The following is a 12,466-nucleotide window of genomic DNA, read 5'->3' as shown; positions in this document are numbered from 1 at the left end:
AGCTGCCGGTGTGATTAAAATTCAAACCACCACATCTTTTCAGGGCAATTGGAGGTTCTGGAGTACTTCCGATTCGTCACAAATTAAAATTTCCTGGAAGTTTCTGAAGCTGGCAAATATATTCGCTGTACTAGCTGGGCACTACAGAACCTACAATATAAAGCCAGGGAGAAGGTCTCATGGTGATCGTTGTCATCCAGTTACTGTCTATAACATAGGAAACAGGCAGAAGGAGCATGCTTGACCCTTTTAATTCTGCCCACGGATATTCTATGTCCTCGATCTAAAGATGAGAGAAGGTCTATCCTGATGAACATAGACTGAACGCTCATCCTTGCCTACCTTTCCTTTATCGGTGATCAGCTGCCGGAAGTATAAATAACCTTCCTTGTTCGAGTCAATGAAGACATCTGAGGAAGAATCCTTTCTGGAGTCTGAGTCTTCGGAAGACTGCAAGCTCTGTGGGCCCTGAAAGAAAAGACAACCCGACTGATCAGAATTATGGCCGATCTAGGACACTGTGTACATAGAATACATGTTTACACGGGTAATTCCCTGCTTATAAACACGAGTAAGCTCATTTGTGGGGCGATTGCGGGCCCATTTCCTACCAACGCTCTCTCCCCGATTACTTGCTCATTAAAATGGGCCATATGGCAGGTTTTACATACTGTGTTAATATGCCGTGTATTTAATTATCGAGTTGCCATTGTGTGAATATTCACATTTTGACAATTTTTGGTGTAATGTCCAGAATATGCGAATTGTTAAACATCGGTTATGGTGCTCTGACTGCAGTCTTGCGATGAATTTGATAGGTGTTCCGGTCATATTCCCTTACTAAGGACTTTCTTTTTTAAATAGAAAATCAATAGCTTCCATCATGCCGCAATGCTCCTGTCCATGGCTTCCGATGGAGCACCAAGTGTGGCGTCAGCAAAAAAAATGGGGATAATTTAATGGAATGATCAGATAATTGAAAAGCGCATAGTCATGGCCAAAAGTTTTGAGAATGACACAAATATTATATTTTCACATGATCTGCTGGCCTCTGGTTTTTATGTGTGTTTGTCAGATGTTTTTATCACAGACAGAAATATAATTGCAATCATATTATGAGTAACAAAAGGTTATATTGACAGTTAGAATGAGTTAATGCAGCAAGTCAATATTTGCAGTGTTGACCCTTCTTCTGCAGGACCTCAGCAATTCTCCCTGGCATGCTCTCAATCAACTTCTGGATCAAATCCTGACTGATAGCAGTCCATTCTTGCAAAATCAATGCTTTTATTATGTCTGAATTTGAAGTTTTTTGTTTGTCCACCCGTCTCTTGATGATTGATCACAAGTTCTCAATGGGATTAAGATCTGAGGAGTTTCCAGGCCATGGTCCCAAAATCTCTATGTTTTGTTCCCTGAGCCATTTAGTTATCACCTTTGCTTTATGGCAAGGTGCTCCATCATGTTGAAAAAGGCATTGTTGATCGCCAAACTGCTCTTGGACGGTTGGGAGAAGTTGCTCTTGGAGGACATTCTGGTACCACTCTATATTCATGGCTGTGTTTTCAGGCAAGACAGAGAGAGCCCATTCCCTTGGCTGAGAAGCAACCCCACACATGAATGGTTTCAGGATGCTTGACAGTTGGCATGACACAAGACTGGTGGTAGCGCTCACCTGGTCTTCTACGAATAAGCAGTTTTCCAGATGTCCCAAACAATCGAAAAGGGGATTCATCAGAGAAAATGACTTTACCCCAGTCCTCAGCAGTCCACTCCCTGTACCTCTTGCAGAATATCAGTCTGTCCATGATGTTTTTCCTGGAGAGAAGTGGCTTCTTTGTTGCCCTCCTTGAGACCAGGCCTTGCTCCAAGAGTCTCCACCTCACAGTGCATGCAGATGCACTCACACCTGCCTGCTGCCATTCCTGAGCAAGCTCTGCACTGCTGGTAGCCTGATCCCGCAGCTGAAACACTTTTAAGAGACGGTCCTGGCGCTTGCTGGTCTTTCCTGGGCGCCCTGGAGCCTTTTTGGCAACAAGGGAACCTCTGTCCTTGAAGTTCTTGATGATGCGATAGATTGTTGACTGAGGTGCAATCTTTCTAGCTGCGATACTCTTCCCTGTTAGGCCATTTTTGTGCAGTGCAATGATGACTGCACGTGTTTCTTTAGTGATAACCATGGTTAACAGAAGAGAAACAATGATGCCAAGCACCAGCCTCCTTTTAAAGTGTCCAGTGGTGTCATTCTTACTTAATCATGACAGATTGATCTCCAGCCCTGTCCTCATCAACACCCACACCTGTGTTAATGGAGCAATCACTGAAACGATGTTAGCTGGTCCTTTTAAGGCAGGGCTGCAATGATGTTGAAGTGTGTTTTGGGGGATAAAGTTCATTTTCTAGGCAAATATTGACTTTGCAAGTAATTGCTGTTAAGCTGATCACTCTTTATAACATTCTGGAGTATATGCAAATTGCCATTAGAAAAAATGACGCAGTAGACTTTGTAAAAATTAATATTTGTTTCATTCTCAAAACTTTTGGCCATGACTGTACATCATCATGCCTTTATAGATATTGAGGTGTAAAGCTTTTCTGTTCTTGCATAATGCAAGTCATACACACAGATCTCACTTCTGCAGAAATACCTGTTAAGGTTTTACTACTAGACAGGTTAGGACCGCCTGGTTGGTACACCTTGTCCCGGTGGGATGGCCTTTATGAACTAGTGTTAACCAAGGACCCCATGTTATTTACATGTACTATTGGTATCTACTTACTGTAAAGTATATGCTTATTTTTTTTTTTGTTTGAATGGAAATACTGTGCAGATAACCACACTTAGAATTATGGAGATCCTGACATTATTTATAAGGTGTAAAGAGTTGAGCGAATATGTTCGGAATCGGTTGCCAAATCTGAATTTGCCATATTCGTGCATATCGCTACCCTATTCGTGACAAATTTAATGTTTGATGATCGGTTTCCGAACATATTCATTCATTTCTGCTCCCATTAGCTCCAATGAAGTTTGGCAAATATTGCAAATACAATATTCACCGCCGATCGTAATTGGAACCAAATTTTGAAAAATTCGCTCAACTCTAGTACAGTTCTCGCTATAAGATCAGTCTAAACCTATTACACAATGTGATGTCATCCGATGTCCAGGAGGGCAGAACTCGTTCCTCTCAGCACATGGGGGAACAGTGATGAATATACGAGTCATTTCCATACAAGTCAAGCAGTACAAACCTTTATGGGTTTCAAGCTGGATACGTGCTTCAGAGCGCTGCTGAAAAAAGAAAAAAAAATATAGGAAAAAGATGGGAAGAAAATTATCAGATGATCTGTTACGCGATGAAATCTCTCCAAGGAATGAATGAAGGTTTACTGCAACTTACGCTTTCCCCTCCTTATATTCATCCAGGCCTTCATCGCAGGATTTAGACCTTTCAGTCTTTGATGCGGAATGGACTTCGAGAGCGCTGGGCCTGGTGGGCTCTGAAATGAAATAATATCATTAAGTTATGGGTTTGCAGAGCGGTCATATAATATGCGGAATAGATGTAGCAGAGTACAATTCTTAAGATGCACATTCCTCGGCCCGGCCCCGCGCACAGCACGTTCATCGGCCCGGCCCCGCGCACAGCACGTTCATCGGCCCGGCCCCGCGCACAGCACGTTCATCGGCCCGGCCCCGCGCACAGCACGTTCATCGGCCCGGCCCCGCGCACAGCACGTTCATCGGCCCGGCCCCGCGCACAGCACGTTCATCGGCCCGGCCCCGCGCACAGCACGTTCATCGGCCCGGCCCCGCGCACAGCACGTTCATCGGCCCGGCCCCGCGCACAGCACGTTCATCGGCCCGGCCCCGCGCACAGCACGTTCATCGGCCCGGCCCCGCGCACAGCACGTTCATCGGCGCGGCCCCGCACACAGCACATTCATCGGCACGGCCCCGCGCACAGCACATTCATCGGCACGGCCCCGCGCACAGCACATTCATCGGCACGGCCCCGCGCTCAGCACGTTCATCGGCACGGCCCCGCGCTCAGCACGTTCATCGGCGCGGCCCCGCGCACAGCACATTCATCGGCACGGCCCCGCGCACAGCACATTCATCGGCCCGGCCCCGCGCACAGCACATTCATCGGCCCGGCCTTGCCTACATTGTATTTAGTTTATTCTACAACCAGTATGGATGTCGCATTATACCAGATAATGTTTGATAGTAGTTTGAGTAACTTCGCTGTTTCGACCATTTTTACTTATCTACACAGTAAGGAGCTACACCACACTGATTTTACAGTAATGACCTATATAAAAAGGGGTTATCCAGGCAAAAAGAAAAAAAAACTTTGGGTTTGGAGCTGGAAGCTCTAACAAATTAAGTGGCCTATTGATCTTACACTGACTGCTCCGTGGTCTCCACTGAAACAGGAAAAGGAGACGTCACTGTTCCGGTCAGGCGACTTGTGCAGTGCGTCAACAGAAACACATCCGGTGACGTGCTGCTCCGACCCCTGCAGCCAATCACGGGTTTCCCTGCTGCTGGTGTAACAGTGAAATCTTCTTTTCCTTTGCCAGAGCAAACCACGGAGCGGCCTGCGCTGGATCCAGGTGGGCTTCTAAAGGTATTTTTTTTTTTATTTGTACAGCCCTAAACCCCTGGGAAACAGCCCCTTTAAACATAGGCCATTATTACGTGATCATTGGTTCAGATCACGCATTGATGACCTACTGCAATGCGCAGTAATCCTGGAAAACAGCCTATTAAAAGGAAAATTTTTACTGTGACATGGTCAGATAACAGCAATAGAAGTTATACCCATCGTGTAGTAAATCGGATGTGCCACCACTGAGAAATCGAGATTTAAACCTACATGAAAATTATCCTGGACCAGACATGCGCATCCCCCCAAGGGACAGAAAAAAAAACGGGACTAAGGTTCAGCGACCCAATACAAGAACAAGAGGGACGAAAAAAGAAAGAAAAAAAAAAGGATCAATTGCTTTGACTAGTAGGGAAACCGTGCAACCATCATGGCTTTATCCACATTAAGCCCAGGCATGTATACACTGGCGTTAGTAATTTATTAACCGTATGCAAACAGTAAAAGCAAATTCAGTTCTTGAGAAATGATATCCCGTGTTGACACATTCTACCTTCGCCACTTGGCACGGGCTGGGAAAATACATATTTACTGCGGGATAAAACAGTTCGGCAGAGAAGTTACCGAGTTGCACAATGCTTTTAATAATCAAAACCTGTTTCAAAGGGAACTGGATTCTTTCTTGACCTGTCACTCAAGGGGAAGAGGGCAGTTGACGCTGATGAGCATCGGCCCCCTGGACTAGACTCCAGACAGTCATGGTCCCCGGCCGGCCTTCAACTGCATCACAGCAGCGTTAGAGAATAAAACATACAGTGCTGAAACAGCAGAGCAACTGATACTGCTGCCTGCTGTTCGGGCAGCACGAATCAGCTGACAGATTCACCAATACTTCTAGAAAAAGTTTTTTTTTGCTGTATTGTTTTTTCACCACTAGGTGGCGACACATGTACAGAGTTGTCCATTTGGTATTGCCGCCTATGATCTGCTACTTTGGTGAAATATTTGCGTTTTTTTAATCAGTGCCGTGTAGCTTCGCTGCAGTAACACTGACTCGTATACTGCAAGATCTAAGCAGCCATTGCTACACTTAAGGGGATTCCTTTAGCAGGATTTCACCTCCTCCCACAATCTATTCATATGTCCATGTAGCTCTTTCAAAGACAAATTCAGCAATACCTTTACTGGCCGGACCATTGCTGTTACTGGGAAATCAGTGCTTGAATTGATATGCAATTGAGGCTGAAGAGCTATGGTAGATCTGAAGCCTCTGTCACTCCAGCTCTATTCCCAATCCAGCAGCGCCTCCTCCAGCTTGTCTGAGCCTGTGTGATGTGTGAGGTCAATCAGGCAAGACAAAGTGACACTAGGCGGGAATAGAGCTGGAGCGACAGAGGCTTCAGATCTACCATAGCTCTTCAGCTTCATTTGCCAAATTTGAAACGCTGACTTCTCAGTAACTGAGGAACAGACTGACCAAGGAAAGGTGTTGCAGGACATATGTGAAAGAGCTACCTATGCATATAAATAGGTTTTATTTTTTGGGGGTGGAATGAAATTCCAATAATGGATTCCATTTTAAAATCAATGAAAGAACTAAAAAAGGTCGGCCAATATTTACCGTTATCATGAGAATGGAGACGGCGTAAGGAAGGTTCAGAAGACGTAGGGCTGGGAGGAACAGTAGTGATGGTGGGAAGCGGCTGCAGCACAGATGTGGAGATCACAGCGGAGGCAGGAATGTTTGCTATCTCGTGGTCTAAACTGGGACTTGTCGGCTCATCTGCAAGGGGGAGAAAGGAAAACATTCCACAGAATTACTATTAACATATCAAAACGCCACTTTCTGCATAACTTGTGAAATATTAGAGGTTAGGCATCTACAAAGGACAATAAAGATGACAAAGAATACAGCAAAAACGAGTATAAAAAGGCAAAAAGCAAATAAAAAAAGTAATAATCAGCAACACCATATCGTGGCTCTCTCCACTTGCTGAAAAAAATTCCACGTACACAGAAAATCCTCAAGTGTTCAATTGCACAATGTCTCAAATAGATTATTCTGTATTTTCTTGGTTTTTTTTTAAAGCACTTAAATCAGGGAGCAGATGCTGGGTACAGTCAGAGCGCCCAAACACTTCCACCAAGTCCTTAATTAGCCTCTATATACAGTTAGGTCCATACATATTTAGACAGACAACATTTTTCTAATTTTGGTTCTAGACATTACCACAATGAATTTTAAGCAAAACAATTCAGATGCAGTTGAAGTTCAGACTTTCAACTTTCATTTGAGGGTATCCACATTAAACTTGGATGAAGGGTTTAGGAGTTTCAGCTCCTTAACATGGGCCACCCTGTTTTTAAAGGGACCAATAGTAATTGGACAATTGACTCCAAGTCTATTTCATGGACAGGTGTGGGCAATCCCTTCGTTATGTCATTCTCAATTAAGCAGATAAAAGGCCTGGAGTAGATTTGAGGTGTGGTGCTTGTGTTTGGAAGGTTTTGTTGTGAAGGAAACAGCAGTCAAAGGAGCTCTCCATGCAGGTGAAACAAGCCATCCTTAAGCTGCAAAAGCAGAAAAAACCCATCCGAGAAATTGCTACAACATTAGGAGTGGCAAAATCTACAGTTTGGTACATCCCGAGAAAGAAAGAAAGCACTGGTGAACTCATCAATGCAAAAAGACCTGGGCGCCCACGGAAAACAACAGTGGTGGATGATCGCAGAATAATCTCCATGGTGAAGAGAAACCCCTTCACAACAGCCAACCAAGTGAACGACACTCTCCAGGAGGTAGGCGTATCAATATCCAAATCTACCATAAAGAGAAGACTGCATGAAAGTAAATACAGAGGGTTCACTGCACGGTGCAAGCCACTCATAATCATCAAAAATCAAAAGGCTAGACTGGACTTTGCTAAAAAACATCTAAAAAAGCCAGCACAGTTCTGGAAGAACATTCTTTGGACAGATGAAACCAAGATCAACCTCTACCAGAATGATGGAAAGAGAAAAGTATGGCAAAGGCGTGGTACAGCTCATGATCCAAAGCATACCACATCATCTGTAAAACACGGTGGAGGCAGTGTGATGGCTTGGGCATGCATGGCTGCCAGTGGCACTGGGTCACTAGTGTTTATTGATGATGTGACACAGGACAGAAGCAGCCGAATGAATTCTGAGGTATTCAGAGCCATACTGTGTGCTCAGATCCAGCCAAATGCAGCCAAACTGATTGGCCGTCGTTTCATACTACAGATGGACAATGACCCAAAACATAAAGCCAAAGCAACCCAGGAGTTTATTAAAGCAAAGAAGTGGAATATTCTTGAATGGCCAAGTCAGTCACATGATCTCAACCCAATTGAGCATGCATTTCACTTGTAAAGACTAAACTTCAGACAGAAAGGCCCACAAACAAACAGCAACTGAAAACCACCGCAGTGAAGGCCTGGCAGAGCAACAAAAAGGAGGAAACACAGCGTCTGGTGATGTCCATGAGTTCAAGACTTCAGGCAGTCATTGCCAACAAAGGGTTCTCAACCAAGTACTAGAAATTAACATTTTATTTACAATTATTTAATCTGTCCAATTACTTTTGGTCCCTTTAAAAACAGGGTGGCCCATGCTAAGGAGCTGAAACTCCTAAACCCTTCATCCAATTTTAATGTGGATACCCTCAAATGAAAGCTGAAAGTCTGAACTTCAACTGCATCTGAATTGTTTTGTTTAAAATTCATTGTGGTAATGTCTAGAACCAAAATTAGAAAAATGTTGTCTGTCCAAATATATATGGACCTAACTGTATTGGCCGTGGCTCCAATCTTCAAAAACTGTACCAGTCTTATCCACAGGTTGTATATAGTCGTTAATCTCAGCTTCACTGTGTCATCAGAAAATTATCTGTGGTTTATTAACGCGTTTTTTGCAAAATGCATTGTTAAACACTTAATTTTTTTTTTTGCCAGATGCTTTTATTTCTGTCCAAATTACTTTTCAGCAGTCTCGCTTATCACAGACAGGAACATAATGAAAAGGTAACAGGCTTTTTGTAATTCAGGACCCAATATTCACAACAGGTGATGTCACAGCTCACCTCCTCCCCCTCCTTTCACGTTTTCCAGATTAGAGCATGCTCAGAAAATTCCTCCAAAAATATATATGGTGCGAGTCAGTCTACTGCCACAGGTCAATATTAGACTTTGTGTACACTGAAAGTTGATTTTTAAAAAAAAAAAAAATACTTTTTTTAATATAGTGATAGAAAAATGAATAACTATTTATAAATAATTTTATGAGGATATTCCCTTTGATGGCGAGGAGCTGTAATACCAGAAACCACCTACGGTGTGGAGGGAATTCTGGAAGAAAGCAGCTAGATTTTTCTTATCCTTCACAATTTCTCTAAACAGGTCACCAAATGCAAGATACAGATTTAGGTCATGTTTTAGGTCTACTCCTCGGACAGCCCCTTCTCAATTACGAAGTATCCTCCAAATAAAATAACACCAATACTCCCCTCCACAGAAGCGATTGGTGCAACCAGTCAGCAGACAGTAAAGTGGCCACAAGGATCACTTGACATGTCACGCAAGCCACAGGAGAGCCAATGGCAACACTTTTGGAATGGTACAAGCACCAGAGGAGAGTCTAGGGGATATTATTTTTCTTAGGGGAAACATTGATTGCGAAGGGGTTGTCCTACTAGCGGAAACCTATTTAAGCTCCCAATACACAGACTAACGTAGACCAAACCCACATATCAGTGGGAATGGTCGACGTGGTGTATGGGGGGGGGGGGGGGAGAGCTTCTAGCACTTTCCCAACAAAAAAATGTTGGGGGAGACAAGGAATCATCATGTTTGATTTAAGACTGCTGATCCTTTTATTTTCAGCAAGGTAAGCCACCAGAGAAGTCTGGCAGAGGCTCTCTCAGAACACAAGTGCTTTCGGTGAAGAAAGCATTCTGGCCATGGAGGAGTCAGGAAAGATGATGGCTGGCCAAACCATCAACTGGACTACAGCTATCCACTGTGTAAGGGGGCACTTAGCGTGCAATCCTTTATGAAAATACAATGTAAATGGCGGTTGAGGCAGACCGTGGTGCTCGTCTATCCCTAGACTCCTTTATTCACCTTTAAATGGGTCATCTGGTTTAGACAACTTTTTTTTTTTTGCATCTCATACTATCCTTATGAAAAAATAACCAAGTATGGGGTTGAAAACGCTACGGTTAGGTGGATTCATAACTGGCTCAGTGAGAGTACTCAAAGAGTGGTAATAAATGGTTGCACATCCAATTGGAAAAGTCTTTCAAGTGGGGTACCGCTCCGTCCTGGCCCCAGTGTTTCAAGTGGGGTACCACAAGACTGCGTCCTGGCCCCAGTATTTCAAGTGGGGTACCACAAGACTGCATCCTGGCCCCAGGGTTTCAAGTGGGGTACCACAAGACTGCATCCTGGCCCCAGGGTTTCAAGTGGGGTACCACAAGACTGCGTCCTGGCCCCAGTATTTCAAGTGGGGTACCACAAGACTGCATCCTGGCCCCAGGGTTTCAAGTGGGGTACCACAAGGCTCCGTCCTGGCCCCATTTTTTTTTTTTAAATGATCTAGATAAGGGAACTGAAAGTAAACAAATCAAATTTGCATACAATGCAAAGCAAGGAGGGATAGCCAACACTAGAGAAGACAGAGAAAGGATTCAGAAAGATCTAGAGAAACTTGAACAATGGGCAGCAACTAATAGAAAGGTATTTAACAGACAGAAGTGAAAAATTCTGGGCAAGAAAAGCAAAAATTACATCTACAGAATAGGAGGAATAGAACTAAGCAACAGCACACATGAAGAAAACTCAAGTATACTAATAAATCAGAAACTGAACATGAGTCAACAGTCTGATGCAGCTGCAAAAAAGGCAAACAGTTCTAGGATGTATTAAGAGAAGCATAGATTCTAGATCAAGTGAAGTAATTGTCCCCCTCTACTCCTTGGTCAGGCCTCATCTGGAATACTGTGTCCAGTTCTGGGCACCACATTTATAAAAAAAAAAAAAAAAAAAAAAAAAAAAAAGACATTGAAAAACTGGAGCAAGTTCAGAGAAGAGCTACCAGGATGGTGAGCGGACTGCAAAGTATGTCCTACAAAGAACAGTTAAAGGATCTGGGAATGTTTAGCTTGCGACAAAGAAGGCTAAGTGCCCCGTTACACGCTTCAATGTCCCAGCGATCCCACCAACGATCCGACGTGGATGGGATCGCTGAGACATAGTTAGGCAGAATCACCAGCGATCAGGACTAGAGAGCACGCTGGTATCCAGGGTAAACAGCGGGTATCCAAGTGCCGCGCGGCTCTTAGTTACCCGCTGTTTACCCTGGATACCTTATCAGGACCAGTGAGAACGTTGGTATTCAGGGTAAACAGCAGGTATCTAAGCGTCACGCGGCTATTAGGTTACCCGCTGTTTACCCTGGATACCAGCTCCCAGCATCTGCTGTATGGTGCTGGGAGCTCGCTGATAGTTGGTCTCCTGCTGTCACACGCAGCGATGTGTGCTGCCCAGTGGGAGACCAACGATAGATTTATGGCCCAGACCATTAGGCAACGATTAACGATCAGCCAACTGATCGTTGATAGTTGCTACATGTCACACACAACGATGTCGTTTCGACATCGCTGCAACTTCACCAAACTGGTGACTTACAATATCGTTGTGTGTAACGGGGCCTTAAGAGGAGACGTAATAGCTGTCAACAAATATCCGAAGAGATTTCAGTGTAGAGGGATCAAGGGATCATCCTTCTTCTCATTTGCACATAGAAACACGATAAGCAATGGAATGAAACTGAAAGGGAGAAGATACAGATTAGATATTAGGAAAAACTTTTTGATAGTGGGTGTGATCAATGAGTGGAACAGACTTCCATGAGAGGTGGCGAGTTCTTCAATGGAAGTTTTCAGAGACTGGACAGACATCTGTCTGAGATGGTTTAGTGAATCCTGCATTGAGCAGGGGGTTGGACACGATGACAGTCTAGGTCCCTTCCAACTCTAACATTCTATGATTCTAGGATTTAAGCACCCAGAAGATCCCCCCCCCCCTATAATAAGCGAATAATGCGGAAGAGACGAGAATAGTTGCAGTCCACACTACCACCAGCAGTTACTTTGAGCGATCAAGATTGGGGCATAGGTCTTCTGTATAATACCCAGACGCTACAGATTGACAGTTGCCAATACTGCAATGGGCGATCCCCTTCCGCTCTAAGGGATTGTCTACATAAGAAACGCCTTCAAATGCCACTCCCATGCCTAACTTTTTAGGCCGTGGAGCAACTAAGGAACCCAATGATTATGCATAACCTCTACTCCTTTTAGCTCAAACCACAACCCAAATCATAAACTTTTAGTAACCTCATGACCCAAGATCACCTTTGAATTATCCTACAATAATAAAAACTTTACAACCTAAAAGCCCAAGGACAAGTGCAGGATAACATACCACTACCATCTTCTATTAACACTTCATAGAAGTCCTGACAATCCAAGCAAGTCCAGCAAACACCGGTCTCGACAGCCAGAAGTGCCATGGGGTCACCAAAGAGTTATTCTTCGATTAATAACGATATCCATAAAGTAAAGCGCCATGGATCCAGGTCATGTAACGCGTTACGTCAGCGCACCAATGAAAAAGTATAAAAAGAGGTAATAAAAAGAATGAAGAGATCGATGCAAGCTTCCCATAGCATCCGAGGTGATTTCATCTCGATGTGCGAGGCTCCGCAACCAGTCCCGAGAATATTAACAAGCACACTTTTGTTCTGGTTTCTGCTAGAGATGCATTGTG

At 44.0% G+C, this 12,466-nt stretch overlaps 1 protein-coding gene across 7 annotated transcripts in view; it reads right to left on the bottom strand.

Annotated features, from left to right (window-relative positions):
* The window catches only part of ARHGAP21 (Rho GTPase activating protein 21), a 165,370-nt gene that overhangs the window by 20,591 nt on the left and 132,313 nt on the right, over window positions 1-12,466 (bottom strand). For 5 of the 7 annotated variants that reach the window (XM_073581785.1, XM_073581781.1, XM_073581780.1 and 2 more), the window contains 4 exons: window positions 6,238-6,399; window positions 3,405-3,504; window positions 3,256-3,295; window positions 343-468 (listed from right to left, as the gene is read on the bottom strand). In XM_073581785.1, coding sequence (XP_073437886.1) covers window positions 343-468; window positions 3,256-3,295; window positions 3,405-3,504; window positions 6,238-6,399 — 428 coding nt within the window. The remainder of the gene's footprint in view (window positions 1-342; window positions 469-3,255; window positions 3,296-3,404; window positions 3,505-6,237; window positions 6,400-12,466) is intronic. The other 2 variants (XM_073581782.1, XM_073581784.1) reach the window with 1 other exon arrangement.

Source organism: Dendrobates tinctorius, unplaced genomic scaffold, assembly GCF_039654945.1.
Source record: "Dendrobates tinctorius isolate UK_male_01 unplaced genomic scaffold, ASM3965494v1 ptg000070l, whole genome shotgun sequence".
In the NCBI taxonomy this organism is placed as follows: domain Eukaryota; kingdom Metazoa; phylum Chordata; class Amphibia; order Anura; family Dendrobatidae; genus Dendrobates; species Dendrobates tinctorius.
This window is presented reverse-complemented; position numbering and strand designations above follow the sequence as displayed.